The 16,143-nt window shown below is 39.1% G+C and overlaps 1 protein-coding gene across 1 annotated transcript; it reads left to right on the top strand.

The window, feature by feature from the left end:
* Positions 1-11,803: 11,803 nt before the first annotated feature.
* On the top strand, positions 11,804-15,324 carry LOC133709619 (AP2-like ethylene-responsive transcription factor AIL5). Its single transcript, XM_062135414.1, has 9 exons — positions 11,804-12,147; positions 12,242-12,695; positions 12,784-12,866; positions 13,267-13,275; positions 13,530-13,618; positions 13,707-13,780; positions 13,872-13,922; positions 14,026-14,102; positions 14,208-15,324. The coding sequence occupies exons 1-9, from the start codon at positions 12,012-12,014 to the stop codon at positions 14,906-14,908; spliced, it is 1,674 nt and encodes a 557-aa protein (XP_061991398.1). The 5' UTR covers positions 11,804-12,011; the 3' UTR covers positions 14,909-15,324.
* The last annotated feature ends 819 nt before the right edge of the window (positions 15,325-16,143 follow it).

Here is a 16,143-nt window from a genome sequence, read left to right on the forward strand (position 1 = left end):
TTTTATCAAAAATAACAGTATAACACTAATGTTTTTTAAATTAATACACATGGTGATACGTACTTGATTAGATGGTCCAATAAACTCATATATACTCCCAGAACCTGACCGAAGAGTTTCTCCCTTTTTCCTCTTTGCTTTGTTTTATATTGTTGACGGTAGAGGCACTTTTAGGGTTTGGTTGCTTAGTGTAAAAGCACCAGTTTTAACTCTTCTTATCCTGGTTTTGAGGGCTTCTTCTCTGCCTTTGTCTACCCAACTAGTGAAACCGGCCGGCCACCTAATATTTTTGTTTGTCTAAATTGCATGTGGATTTTGCTTTGTCCTGCGGTTTGGATTGGCTACCTGGTTGGTTGGTCAACTTGGTCTTGTCCTTCCCTCACTATAATATATATGTGCATGCCTTTGATGCATGCTGATGCTGTATATAAATATATTTTAAACACTTGGTGCTGAGGGCATGTGGCCGCAGCCTCCGGAGGAAGAGGTGGCAGTTGCTGTTCGGAGGGAATAGCTGTATGCGCGACCTTTAATTTCTGGCAAAAGCAAAAGTAATAAAAATAAGAGAAAATTATACAAACAGTACCCGAATTAAGGCCAGATTATGCAAAATTATTACTTTGGTACCCCAAGTTTGAAGTCCGACCCAACAATCGTACACGCCGTCCATAACGGTGTTAAGAGCCCAACCACGTGGCAAAACCTGAAGGGTAATTGGGTCATTTCAACTCAAATTTACACTCTCTCTCAATCAAACCCAAATTCAACAACTCCACCCAACAACCAACTCCTCCACTTCGTCCGCCTCCTCCGGCCACCACTACTAACCCAAACTGTAACCCAAGAAATCCCAACAATCCATGGAATCGCAGTTCACAAACACAATACACAACCAAATCCTTCACAAACTTTATCAATTTCTCTCTGAAATTCGTAAAACATGTAGCACATGGAGAGAGAGAGAGAGGTGAACAGTGAGGGAATACATGGCCGACCCGGAAACCGACGAGGACTTCGCAAGAATCCGACTCGTCCCTTCCGAGAGCAACGAGTTTTTTGCTCAGGACCAAGGCTCTGTGGACTTTGATAGATTTGACAATCTGGAAAAGTCTTCTTCTTTCGCTAAAACTCTAACACAGCCCGACGCCAACAATGGCTGCGACTTCTTCTTCCCTAGGTACTGCGCCGAAACCATTTTCCCAAGACTCGACTACTCCGCCGACCCGCCGGTGCAGACGACCGGGTGGAGCACGTTCGTGAACCTGAAGAAGCTCGTCACCAGCAACTCGATTGTGTTCCTGCGAGCCGAAAATAGCGGCCTCTACATCGGGATTCGACGGGCCAAGCGGGGATTGCTGGAGGGGTCGTCAGAATCAGGGTGGAACCATGGCGATTCTGAGGGAGCGTCGGTTTTCCCGTATTCTGGATTCTCGGTGTTTCTGAAAGATGAAGAGAACAAAATGGGGAGAAATCAAGGATAGAGAAACCAAGTTGCAATGAATTAAAAATGTAAAAAAATCTGGATTAAGACATGGAGTGACCAAAATATCCCTCAAAATGTGCTAAGTGGCACAAGACTTAACACCATTAATAACGACGTGTATGATTGTTGGGTCGGGTTTCAAACTTGGGGTACTAAAGTGATAGTTTTGCATAGTCGGGTACTGAAGTTAGGAGTCGGCCTTAATTCGGATACTGTTTGTATAATTTTCTTTAAAAATAACCAATTAGTAGTAACACCCTTCTACCTGTGAAGTTAATTGCAAGTACTAAGTAGCATTACGACTTGATAAGAACAAGAAACCAGTGGCAGAGGCAAAAACATTATCAACCATTCAACCTACGTATTTCTTTATCATTGGTGCATGTACATGTCTCTTCAAGCTGATTGAACTTCCATCGGTTATGAACCTAAATTGTAAATGAAGGAACTCTAAGATGAACCTAAATTGTAAATGAAGCAACTCTAAGATGCCATTAATTAAGTCAACTGAGATAAATGAAACAATTATATCATTTTTTGGCCAATAGATCGGATATTACTTCAACGAGCACGTCATCTGATCAAGAGAGATCACATGACACCAACACCACCAACAAGATCTCAACCAAGGATTAAAATATCGATTTTTATATATCTATCGAAATTTTAAAAATATATATATCAAAAATATTGAAGATATTATGAAAGATTTTTTTTTTTTTTTAAGAGTCAATTTATTTGATTTACATATAATTATATATGAATGTCAACTTTATCTACAGTCAAAAAGATACTCTAAGTGGTTGAACTTAAAAGTCACTCACTGGTCTACGAAAATACAATAATCAGATCAAGACATATAACTCATATAGTACGAATTATAGTAATGAACATGATAGTCATAGATATTTTTGGAGTTGCCGACTATTTCCCCTATAAGAAAATAATGAGGATGAATCCAACTAGATGATTGATCATGTAATTCTCCACATTGATTATATCTATAAGCGTCATAGTTAAATTGATTGTTGCCTTCATGAGATTCATTTGAGGTCCCACTGTGCTATGTGTCTAAAATGATAGAGTTAAAACTTAAGGCAACTAAAGGAACATCATATATGGGGGTATTTTGACCATCAATTGCACCTCTAGTCCTCCTCTCATAAACAATCTTCTCTTGAGCACCATGACTGACATAGAGTTAAAACTTAAGGCAATTGAAGGAACATCAGATGGAGGTACTTTGATCATCAGTTGCACATCCAGTCCTCCTCTCATAAACAATCTTCTTTTGAGCACCATCACCGCCTGTTCTAGCTTCGTGGTCTTCATCTTGAATGACATAATCCATATAATTGAGAAGAGAAATTTTAAATACACACCCCTAATCACTTAATACACATCCCTATTATTTTATATTTCAAATTAGATTTTGTAGGTAGGTTAAATGACCAAAACAGACATCTATGCATTAGAAGAAGAAGAAAATAGTCATATTTTCCTTATATTATTCTATTTATGTATAAATAGTTAGATAAACACAACAAATTTCTATACATGGCCTCCCAATTTAATACAAGAATAAAGTTAGAAACTATCTAATTTAACTTTTCCTTAAATAAATTGTAATTAGATGAGGTTAGAGACCATAATATTTAGAATTTCAAAATTAATGGCATTAAATATTTTTAAAACATATCGCTTTACTCCCATTTTTTAGTTAATTTCCTTTTTTGTTCTAAGAGTTATGATTAATCAATTTATTTTCTAATATAAAACATCACAGGTGAAAAAAATTTGTAATTGTTAATTTGTTTGGCCCCTCTAATGACAACTATTTAGTTCCGCCACTATGGCGAAACTACTGGTATAGTTTTGGTTGAACGTTCAACTCATAATTTTATACTTGATTAACATGTCTTGGTGGATGAGAGCTCAAATAACACAAAGTCTATTTATATGCATCTATTTAAAGGGAACAATAATAAATATTTATGGATTTCTCAATAACTAACGCAAGTAATAAATGTCAATATACTAGAATATATTAATCATATTAAATAGTAACCTTAATATAGTCAAAAAGTAGGATATTTCATGATTTTTGAGATTAAGGGTATTTTAGATACTTTGGGTTGTGTATTTAGTAAATTATTAGAATGAGAAATTAAATGGGTGGTGTATTAAGTATGGAGTGTGTATTAAGTAATTAGGGGTGTGTATTTAAAACTTCTCAATTGAGAAAGATGAAATGAGTGGGTAACTTTTTGAAACATAACTCCATCAGGGTATGTTTTCTTTTGCTAAAATTGCTCCATCATGATTTTTCCTCACCCGAACTTCCCTCGAGGGGATTACTCCTCATCCAGATTCGCCTCGAGGAGATTTCTCCTCACCTAGATTTGCCTCGAGGGGATTTCTCCTCACCCAGATTTGCCTCACTCACCTAGATTTGCCTTGACGAGATTACTCATCATCCAGATTCGCATTGAGAAAATTTTACAGATATTTTAATCCTTAAATTTCCAATAACTTTCTTTACTTTAAAAAGCCAATTTTTCTTTCAAATAATGGATTTAAAACCCAATTGCAGCATAAAAATGCAGTTTTTATATAAATCTTAGATTTTTAGCTAGCCGGAAAAGAAAGAAAATGTACATGCTGCAGAGCATGCAGATCATGAATGTGCAGTCAGCAAGTATGGGAGTCATGATTGGCGTGGCGTCCCTGAGTACCACATATTTGACAATTCTGTATATATTTATAAACTTGCATATATATGACAAATGACAAGCCCTTTCGTTATTATTGCTTGATCGAGTCGAGTTGTCAATCAGAAAGAAGCTGCATATTTCATTTCAGTAGACGTCATGCATGCAACGTTATATAATATGGCATTCCCGGCTGAGAATCAACACGATCCAGCTGACACGTGTGCAAGATATTTCCAAACCAGCAATATTCATAGTCGGCACGTGTCGCTCGTACGGCATGCACGCATGTGGCTGCCATTACCAAATCTATCCTCAACAAGCCACCACACCCACCGTCCTCTCTCTCACATTCTAATCCCACTCGCATTTTCTGAAGGCGTTCACCACTCTCGTTGATCATCTTGCTTATTTCATCAGACAATGTACGAGTACTCGTACGTAGATTGCCAATAAATATAGGGAGTCGTCCTATATAGTCTGCTGCAGCTACATCATTACAGTTCAGTTATTACTTGTCTAGGCCCTGTGGGCTCGATCCTCACGTAAAAAACCGAATAAGTTTAAGGGAAAAAAAAAAGAAAGAAGACAAATTGAAGCAAATCTTCAATGTGCTTTCAATCCTGAGGTTGTGGGTAACTTCGTGACTAACAGTTCGTGCTCAGGAATAATGTCTCGCAACTTCATTTTAACTTTCATCTTCGTGTTTCTTATTTGGACCTTCTTCATCTCTCTTATTACTGGAAACTCACAACACTAGTGAGTGCTCACTAGTATCCCGTTGCATCCAGGTTTTCCTCATTAATATCTATTTACCTGAGTTAGAAAGGTTCTCTACACATCTAGACACAAAATAAATAGCAACTCCCATGCAGTCTACCAATTTATGTGCATTAGGTACTTTTATACTATATGATAGTATATCTTGTATTTGATATTCTTATGCATGAAGTACTTGCATGTATTCTGACTATATATGTATACTAGTAATATCACTAAGTCAAACAAAACTCAATATTACAACAGAAATTTTGGGGGGTGAAATTTGCACCCCTAAAATTGCAAACCACACCCCCCTTTCATTTTTTTAATAATATTTCTTATCCCTCCTTTTACACTTCCTAAAACGCCCTCAGTCAGATTTTTTTTTTTTTTTTGGTCTTTTCTTCTCTCTCTCTTCCCGATCTTCACCAAGTCCGATTCTCCAAGCTTTGTTTTTTTTTTTTTTAAACTCAATAAAAAAGAAAACTTGAAAAGCATATTACATTGTTCATCCTGAGTTATTACAAATTAGAAGTAGCAGTTATTACAAATCATCTTCATACAAATTAAACATAGCTCTTTCATCTGGGTCTGGTTCTGGTCCTGGGCTTCATGGTCTGTGTCAGTCTTAGTCAGCTCTAGTTCTGCATTTGTGCTTCTGCCATATAACCTTGCCTAGTAGCCCAGCAAGTGGCCATTGATCATGTCACGCCCCGAATTTTGAATAACAAATTCAAATCCGAAACATGAATTAAACAACTTAAACAAATAAACGTTCTGAATTTTTTTTTTCTCAGAAACAACCTCACCACTCACGCTCAAATTCAAAACTCGCAGACCTCGAGTTAATTATTACAACTCACTCGTACAAAGTAAATTGTAAAGCTCTAATGAGCATAACAAACCTCACAACTGAAAATCAGAGTATTACAAAGCAGCTACTCTACACGGTTCGATCACCTTCCTGAATTCTCCAGTCCTGTAGGATTATCCGCTACACCGTTTGAATAGTGTACCTGGATTGCAACAACACAAAACCCGGTAAGCTTTTGACAGCCAGTATGAGTAAAAGAAAGAATGGTTGATTTATTATAACACAGTACTTTTAACTCAAGTAACAACCAACAATTTCAACATCCACAAAGAAAACCACAATCTCGATAATCGATCACCAAAATCATTAACTCCAAATCATTTGAAATCACACACAAAGAAATCAAATGAATCACTCATCTCTACTCTTAACAAGATGTCTTTATCCCCACAATACGGAATAATATTTCTCAACTTTCTACAAGTCTCATCCATCACTGCACTTCCCAATTAAACTAATAAGAACATTAATCATGCATAGAAAATTAATTCAGGAAATAACCAACACGCATAAAATCAGAAGTCATAGTAATCCCTGCATATAATTTAGTTCAGGAGATTACATTAAAAACAAACAATAAAATGAAAACGAGAAATAAACGGGAAATCGAACCATAGAAATGATCAAGGAAATAAATAGAGATAATAAACAATATAACCGAAAAAGAAGAAAAGAGAAAAAGAATAGAAATTTAAACAAAAGAATTAACAAGGAAATTAATTAAAAACATCATCAACTCACACTAATAAATCCATCCAAAACTCAACACCTTTTACCAAAAGGACTCTTACAAGTCACATCGTGACAAAATCATAGGAAATGTTAACCTAACAAATCATTATGAAAATCCGGTCCAACCTGGACACGTTGGCAGACAGACTAGAGCTCTAACTGATCGAAATCACTAACCGGGCCAAAGGCGTAATTACGATATATTGCTTGAGGATGCAACCTGCAAACCCCGGATCTTTAGGCCAACCTGACCCTTAGATCAAAACATTTAAGCGAGTCGCACTGGACCCAAAATGTTAAAACAAATCAAACGGAGAAATCACAACCTGTGACTCTCAAATCCTCAGACCACCGGTCGTCAGATTAAAACATTTAAAATGGTCATACCGGACCTGAAAATGTTTCCCAACCCAAAAGGAGAAATCACAACCTGCAACTCCCCAAATCCTCAAACACTTTTCAAAACAATAGAAATACCATTTCCCACGACATATTGTTTCCCGAAAAGTCATACCCAAAAACAATATATGAACTCACTCACAAATATTGTTTGCATCACAACAATTCTACCAATACATATATGTTTCCGACATATGTAAATATTCAATTCAATAATCCACATACCACAATGCCACACCATCCATATATGTATTCCACATAAATATATATATACGTAATTATCCGCTCAGGGATAATCACTAATACCAACTATAGTCCACACAATAAAATCGTGAAATTCATTTTTATAGTTTAAATACATTTTACTTACCTATGGACCGTAGTTGATCAAGCCCATATGATTTAAAACAAATATTTATTTCATAAATATTTTCACACAATTACGACAAAATAAAGTAATTAAATTTATTCGGTTCGTAATATGAACCACGTGAGGTTTACTCACCTCGATATTCCCGCTGCGTCTTCAATTCAACACAATACACACCGAAACCGCTCACCCAAGGGAGACCGTCAATCACCTAATCAAACATGATCTTAACTTAGCCAACAACTCAAAAACATACTCAAACGACAATCCAACGGTCAGATTCTAATTTAATGATGATCCAACGGTCGGATCGAAATTATACGATGATCCAACGGTCGGATCCTCACGGATCGCCCTCAGGATCATCCTCCAAAATTATCACGAAGATCCAACGGTCCGATCTTCCTGAATCGTCCTTACAAACATCTCCACAAAATTATACGAAAATCTGACGGTCGGATTCTCACGAATCGCTTTCCGAATCACCATTTCTCAATTATACGAAGATCCAACGGTCGGATCTTCGCCCGTGACCACACAAAGTCATCGGGACAGTCATACGATCAACATATTAAAATTTGAAGCAAAACCGACGGTCAGATCTTCGCAGATCGTAAACCGAAAGTAATGCATAAAAACCGAAACCCTAGCATGCATCAATTTTCTCCAAAATGACCTTATAATATATCCAAACGACCGTATCGATGCGTAGATGAATAAACTGAAAACAAAACACCAAAATATGGCTGGACGCGCCACCACGCGCCGCCACAAGCTACTGGTCAACCGGTGGTCAACGGCGGCAGTCAACGCCGGGTCAACCACCTCCGATGCAAAAGTCGTCAACTACAAACTTCTTCAAAATAAAAGGGTGATCAACTTTCATACCTGGAGCTAAGTCTGGTTCGGCCTAGATCGTCCTAGATCATGCTTGGAAGTTGGATTAATCTGGGCCGTCTGATCAGATTTCCAGATTGAATCAGGGACGTCGAATTTTCAATTCGTGATCCTTCACTCTACACTCAAAATCGTCGTGCAAGGAGGATATGAGGATGATCAGGGGGAGGAGGAGATCACGAAAATAGGAAGGATCGGCCGAGGAGACGCCGGAAAACTGGTTCTCCGGTCGGGTCGGTTTCGCACGGCTGGGCTCCTTCGATCCAGCTTTGGCGACGACGGCGGGGCAAGCGGAGGGCACCAGGCAGCTGGGCGGCTTGCGGCGATCATAGTGAGTGCCGGGTCGTGGCCGGAGAACGCCGGAGGAGAGAGATGGGGCCGGGTCGGGTCAGCGGGTCGGCCGGCCTGGGAAGGGTTTTCGAACGAGAGAGAGAGAGAACCGGGGGCTGTTCCGCAAAAAAAACCAATTTTTCTGTCCTTAATGACAGAATTTGGATTTTTTGACTATTTATAGAAAAATCTCAATTTTCAAATATTCATAACGTATTCATACGAACTCCGAATATTGCGTTCCACATATGCACAAGATCGTATCGACAAGCTCTACAACTTTCATGAAGGAAGTTTTCCCAAATTTTGAACGTATAAAAAGTCAACTTTCGCGAGCCCCTAAATAACGTTCGTTTTCGAAAATTAATCGTTCGAACTAATTCCACAACTTCTCCGAGCCTCGTACTCGCTCCCACTATCGTGAAATCATTTCTAAAAAATCCAAGGAATTTAATTTGGATTTTTCGGGGTATTACAGATCAACATCAGGTTCTCCTTCAATTCTACAAAGGCTAGGCGAAGAAGAACCGCAACCGCAACTGCAACGCTCACTGCAAGGATGCTCCATAAGAAGAGCGGGACTGATCCATAAGCTAGAACAATGATGAGCAGTTCAAAAATCAAGGCAAGAATTCCAAACAAGATACTCATCTTGTTGATGAATGCACCAAAATCTCTGAGATTGGGATCAGCCTTGAGTTTCTTGGCAGCATATATTAATGCAAAGTAGGAGACTAAGGCAACAAGTAGTGTGGTGAGATTTTCCGTCCCTGTTGCGTACTCCAGTCCAATTAACAAGGCCAAGACAGCGTTCATGCCTCGGTGAAATTCCCCTAAAGTACTGCTCCAACTCGGTGGAATAGCCTCCTCCATTATCCATTGTCTTCGATTGATCGCCATCGGTGGTTGCAAGGACAGGATAGACCAAAATCACTTCACGACCGTGGTCGAATCTATCGTCAAACCACCAGAATCTATGATCTGGCGACATTATGTGCCAGCGAACTGAGAAAGAGACTGGACTCAGGTCCGATTCTCCAAGCTAACTGACAAAAGCAGTGGATTTGAAGACACAGTTCTGGCGACGTTCTCCTTTGAAACTCCAACGGATCTGTAAAACTCAATCTTGGGCAGAAGGGTCTTTTCGGGACAGGCCGCTGCAAGATATGCTGGGTGTGACCTGAGAAGCTTTGAGATCTGGGCTTTGGACAGTCCTCCATGGGTTCTCAAAAACACCAGAACAGAGTCTGCTCTCTCTTGGGATGACAGTTTGAACTTCTTGGAGACTAAAACCGCAGCTTCCGGAGAGAATCCACATGATTTTATGAGGTAATTCGCAGTGAAATTCGCCTGGATTTCTGAGATGGTGGTTCGAAGCCGGATTGAAGAATGGGTCTGGGCCGTCTAGTCAACCAAGCAGAGAGAAATTCTCTCTCTCGTCTCTTCATCTCGGTTTAGAGAAATTGAACTATGTGACTTGTATGTGTGATTAATCAAGAAGAGAGGAGTTGTAGGTGTGACCATATTGCGTCGGAGAAGACGCTGAAGGAGGGAGGGAAAGAGAGAGAGCTCTGTGTACCCCGGATTTGGGTGCCCAAATCAGATCTTGGTATTACCGGTGTCGGCGCGTGAGCGGCTTGCCTGCCTCGCCGGTCGACGTGGAAGCTAGGTTCGAGTCGTCGGAGACCCGTGAGTGCGATGGTGGTGGAGGTGAGGCACGGCGGTGATTGCTGTTCGAGAGACAGAGAGAGAGAGAGAGAGAGAGAGAGAGAGAGGACCTTGGTGAAGATCGGGAAGAGAGAGAGAAGAAAAGACCAAAAAGAAAAAAAAAATCTGACTGAGGGCGTTTTAGGAAGTGTAAAAGGAGGGATATGAAATATTATTAAAAAAATGAAAGGGGGTGTGGTTTGCAATTTTGGGGGTGCAAATTTCACCCCCTAAATTTTTTATGTTTTGATACTACTACGGTTAATATTTTTGTTTGCTTTTGCTTTATGTGGGCCATGAAGTCGAACAACTCTGGAAATTTGTTAATCGGCAGTTGACGAGCCCGGAACTCAAATTTTAGCACTTGGTCTCTATCAGTTCGAGTTACATTCTTCCATCAAAGTAATCAAAAAACAAATGTCGACCAAATAGATAAAATTATCATAATCTAATTATATTAGCTAATCATGTCTCACGAACAAGAACCAAAATCTCCGATCGCATATTCAAAACCAACTATAACCTAAATCTCATATCTAGTCACAAAGCCATCTAAGAAACTAGATCGAATAAGTTGGTTGGCGATAAGAATTTAGACTCGAATACAACCTGACCGTGATCCTAAATTTCATCACTGCAAAATCAAGCATTGGATCAGACAATCAACGCAACCAAGGAACCAAGAGGAGAGGCCATAAGGCGCCTGTTAAAAAATTAAGAATTATGTATTTGCGTCGTACACTATTACTCAATATGGATTTCGTATAGAAAAATTATACCATTAATAAGTTCGGTAAAACATTTCATCAATAATCTATCTTACAGTAGTTCCGGAAAATGTCATCAAATATCTCCCTTGCTGTAGATGAATGTATAACCGAATATGATCTTTGATTGTATATATGAGGCGACGGTGGTATAGAGACCGGCGGATTTAGAAGGATGGTGAAGAAAGATCAGAATGAGGTTAGATGTGAACAAAGTTTAAGTTAGGGGCGGTAAAATTAGAGGGCGCCCGCCCGAGAGGCAGGTTGGGACAAGATTGGCATTACCCTCGAAGCCTACCACACTTTACAGTTTACATAGAGCCCTAGAGGGGGGGGGAGGGGGCAGAAGGAGATGACAGGTGGCAAACGTAGGGACCAAAATGAAAGGATTTGATTTACAAATCCCTCAAGTCCTAATTGTTATGGGTCACGGTGTCCCCTCTCTAACCCTCTTGCTTCCCCACATTCATACACACACAGTAATACTATCACCCCTCGTCTCTCTCAAAAACAAAACAATAAAGTAATGCTTTCTTCGGTCAAGACTCGGCCAAAGAGGTGAGAGAGAGAGAGGGAAAGAGATCAAACACCGCCACAGTCATCCCATCAAAAGCTTCCACTTTGCTTTCTTTGCTCCCTCCATTTATTCCTATATTTATTTCTCATTTACTCACCAAATTAAACAAAAAAGAAAAAAGAAAAAAGAGAATCTCGATCCTCGTGCAACCCTTATGAGTTATGACTGAGTCTCTCTCTCTCTCTCTCATTCATCTTCCTCTCGCTCTTCTACTTAGTACTGCTATCTAAGCCTGCTACTACCTCAATATCTGTGTGTGTCTCTCTCAAGTCTCAAACCCCTCCTTAACTTTGACACAGTTTCTCACGATATTCACTTGTTATTGTTCTTCTCTGTTTTCCAATATCCTGACGCTCTATTTCCAAAGACAAAGCACATCTCTTTCAAAACCACCAAACAAACATGGATTCTAATTCCCCTCCTCATCATCATCATCATCATCCTCAGAACTGGCTCGGTTTCTCTCTTTCCAACCACTTCTCCTCTCCCCCTCATAACTCCCACCTCTCTCTCTTCGAGGCCTTCACCTCCTCTCCAGGTCGGTCCTCGCTACCTCATTTCTTTATCTCTCTCTTAGATATAACTATCCTATATTTCTGATTTACTCACATCGATTTTTCTGTTGTTTACAGACACCGGCGTTAACTCTGCGGCGTCGGATCATCATCAAGACGCACATGCAGGTGCAACTGAGACCGATCTCTCCATCTTCAGCGGAGTCGGCCCGAAGCTCGAGGACTTTCTCGGTGGTGGCTGCACCACCACCACCACCGCTGGCGTCGCAACCGCCACAGCCGACGTCATCACTACCGCATCAGTAACCCCGACGTCGCTCACTCCGTTCTCATCTACTAACGATCATCTCGCTGTGTCCGAAAATGAGATTTACGACTCCGAACTCAAAACCATAGCCGCTAGCTTCCTCCGTGGTTTCTCCACCGCCCCTACCGCCACCGCCACCACTACTCTGCAGCAAACCAAACCCCAAATCCACAACCACCCCGTGGGGACCACCGAAACCGCCACCATCAAGAAAACTGTGGACACCTTCGGTCAGCGCACCTCGATTTACCGTGGCGTTACAAGGTGGAGAGCTTAAAAAACTTATTTATTTGTTCCTATTATCAAGAAGTACTGTGTTTTTTTATTCTATATTTGCGTGTTTGAATTTTAGGCATAGGTGGACAGGAAGATATGAAGCTCATCTGTGGGATAACAGTTGCAGAAGAGAAGGACAAAGCAGGAAAGGAAGACAAGGTAATAATTTTCTAGGCTAGGTTTTCTCTGGCCTTCCATTACTCTAACGTGCGCCACAGTGCACAATGCTTAGGACCAACGGGTCCACTGGATCTATTTCTGGGTCTAGCTTCTTTGACCGGAATAAACGAAGGAGAGAAGAAAAGAATATAAATTTTCAATGTAAATCCCGAGAGAAACAATGTTGCAGGTCGCCATTTAAGGGCTTTGGATAGTTAGATCTGGTGGCATTTGAATCCTAGTGTGCACATTAGATTTGAAGTACATAGTGTTGCTATTGTGCGCCCTTGTTTTCAATTTTCATGAGTGGTTAAGATTCTGATGTGGGCTTGTTTCCTTTCCTTTTATGTACATGGACGTAAATGATTGCTGCTATAATCATCGACATCAACTCCATCAGTTTATTTGGGTGAGTTTGTTTTACTGCTTGCCTTTAAGATCATCATTTAATTTGACTGTATGTAACTTAGGTTATTAGATTCACTGTCATAGAAGTACATGGGTCTCATCAAGTTAAGATCCAGCATTGGATTTTTTAGGTTACTGTATCAGAAATATTCTTTGCATGAATGCATAATAATGTTCAGATCTTACTTAGATTCTTAATTTCTTATTGCTCAAATTTAATTGTTTATTCAACTTTTATGAATTTATGTACTAAAGGTGGTTACGATAAAGAAGACAAAGCAGCAAGAGCCTACGATCTAGCAGCTCTCAAGTACTGGGGTCCGACAACCACCACAAATTTTCCGGTAATTATTTCTGTTTATCTGTGTTTTGATTTATTTCAAATATTCTTCCATTTTGGTTTTGTTTGATGTTTGAAAGTTATTTTCTAAGGTTACCAACTATGAGAAGGAATTGGCGGGGATGAAGAACATGTCTAGGCAGGAATTTGTTGCTTCCCTTAGAAGGTAATTAAATAAACATTTATCCGTTACTTAATCTGAAGTACTATTTCTTTTTGAGTGTTATTCTTAATGTATTTCACTTTTTATGGTATAGGAAAAGTAGTGGATTTTCTAGAGGAGCCTCGATTTACAGAGGGGTGACAAGGTTCGTAATTACTATGTGGTTGATGGTAAACAAATTGGAATCTAAGTTTCACTCACCGTTTTAATTTTGCTATTGATATATTAATATCCGAAATTTATTTCAGGCACCATCAACATGGTAGATGGCAGGCAAGAATAGGAAGGGTTGCTGGCAACAAAGATCTCTACCTAGGCACTTTCAGTGAGTATTACCTTCACTTTTACCTTGATGTTATAATCAGGGTAATGTTTTTAGTTTTTGACTGTTAGTTAATAGGGACTTTCACTAATTTGTGTCGAACATTAGGTACGCAAGAAGAAGCTGCCGAGGCCTATGACATTGCAGCCATCAAGTTCCGAGGCTTAAATGCGGTCACTAACTTCGATATGAGCCGCTACGATGTGAAGAGCATTGCCAACAGCAACCTCCCGATCGGAGGAATGTCTGGAAAATCCAAGAACTCATCCGATCAGTCCCTCTCTGCTGATAGCAAGAACCTTGATGATAGAGACCTCTCCTCTGCATCCTCCGTAACCTTTGCGTCGTCATCTCATCAGCCTAGTAATTCCTCCACATTGAGCTTTGCAATTCCCATCAAACAAGACCCGTCCTCAGAGTACTGGTCCAATATCTTTGGGTACCATGTCCCAAACAGCAACCCTTCCCTAAACAATGTCAGGAACCCTAACAGTGTTGGGATCGCACCAACCTATTTTCACAGCAACATGGATTTCTCTGCGACATCTAGTGCTGCTACTACAACCTCGGAAACCAACAATGGGTTATTCTACAGTGGGGGATACAACGTCCATGGCCAGCAGCAGCAGCAGCAGCAACAACAACAACAACAACAAAGTACTAGCAGTGGTACTAATAATTCAATCCCCTTCTCCACACCTCTTGGTTTAAGTAGTAACATGGGTTATGATCAAGGTTCTTCTGGTTATGGAACATGGATAGGGCCAAGTCTTAATCTCTTTCAGACTCCAATTTTTGGCATGGAATAAAAAGCTCCATGAGAATCATCACATGAAGGTGCATGGAGGATATAGAAGACAAGACTTCGAGTCAATGACAATGTTGAACTCACATGGGAGTCAACAACTTTAGTTTGAATAGGAATGAGGTGGAGACTGACAATCAGTAATCAAAATCCACAGATAAGAGCACAGCTAGCTAGAGCCAGTTAGCTGACACTGTACTAACTCAACTTCTTTTGCTTTACTTTTTTTGTTTCTTTTGTCTTTTACCCTTTTATTTTTGGCTCTTTTAGCTTTATCTTTTTCTTTGCTGACATGATTTTATATGAGTATAATGGAAAAGAAAATCCTTTTGTAATTCTTTCTTGATCTTGTTGGTATCAAATTATCCATGTGAAAAATTTCATGCACAAAATGATTTCTGTTAGAATGTTTATATGCAACGTGTTTCAATACTTGCATGCCCTTATAGCATCAATGTGCACAATATATTGTCCCTAAAATGTCCTACTTAAAATGAACGAACTTTGGACAGCTCAATGATGTACTCGGTATAAATTTATTTTCATGTAGTTATAATTTACGTATTTATTCATGTTAATAGATCTTGACGTATACTAATGGCGATAGCTAAAAAATGAAATGCTTTCAATATAAGACTTCTCTGTTCCACAACATCAAAATTGAAGTGAATTTCCATGAAAAAGTGAATTACAGTAATATAGTTTTTGGGGAGTGAGATCCACTCTCTTTAATATATAACTCACACTCTTTTTCTTTTCTTTTTTTGGTTAAAATTTTTATAAAAATATGAAATTTAAGTTAATAAAGACAATATTGAAGTTACTAAAAAATGAAATATAGAGATTTCACTTCTCTAATTTTATCATTATTAGAGAATTTTTTTCGTCAAAAATTTGTAAGGAACAGTTGCATGGTGGGAGAAGACTATTGTCATTACATTTCTATTCCATTTCATGTAGTAAACGTATCATAATAACAGTGAATCACTTATATATAGAACTATCAATTGTGGTTCCTTTAGTATTGAGTGCAAAATATACTATATATGAAAACGTACTTTTTAGTTATTTTAGTTAAAATTTAACTAAGATATAGCTAATATTTCTAAAGATGCTCTTAAAGAATGTTTGATTAGAAGGTGGTAAATATTGTTGTATATACAAAGAAATCTATACCACTAATTATGGATAAAAGCACTGGCAATGAAAAGCTAGAGGCTTAACACTGTCTAAACTTCT

This window comes from Rosa rugosa, chromosome 5, assembly GCF_958449725.1.
Source record: "Rosa rugosa chromosome 5, drRosRugo1.1, whole genome shotgun sequence".
In the NCBI taxonomy this organism is placed as follows: Eukaryota; Viridiplantae; Streptophyta; class Magnoliopsida; order Rosales; family Rosaceae; genus Rosa; species Rosa rugosa.

Coding starts and splice junctions, on each gene's coding strand:
- LOC133709619 (XM_062135414.1), top strand. CDS start 12,012: ATGGATTCTAATTCCCCTCCTCATCATCATCATCATCATCCTCAGAAC. Junction 13,781..13,871: donor TTTGTTGCTTCCCTTAGAAG/GTAATTAAATAA, acceptor TTTATGGTATAG/GAAAAGTAGTGGATTTTCTA. Junction 13,923..14,025: donor ATTTACAGAGGGGTGACAAG/GTTCGTAATTAC, acceptor AATTTATTTCAG/GCACCATCAACATGGTAGAT.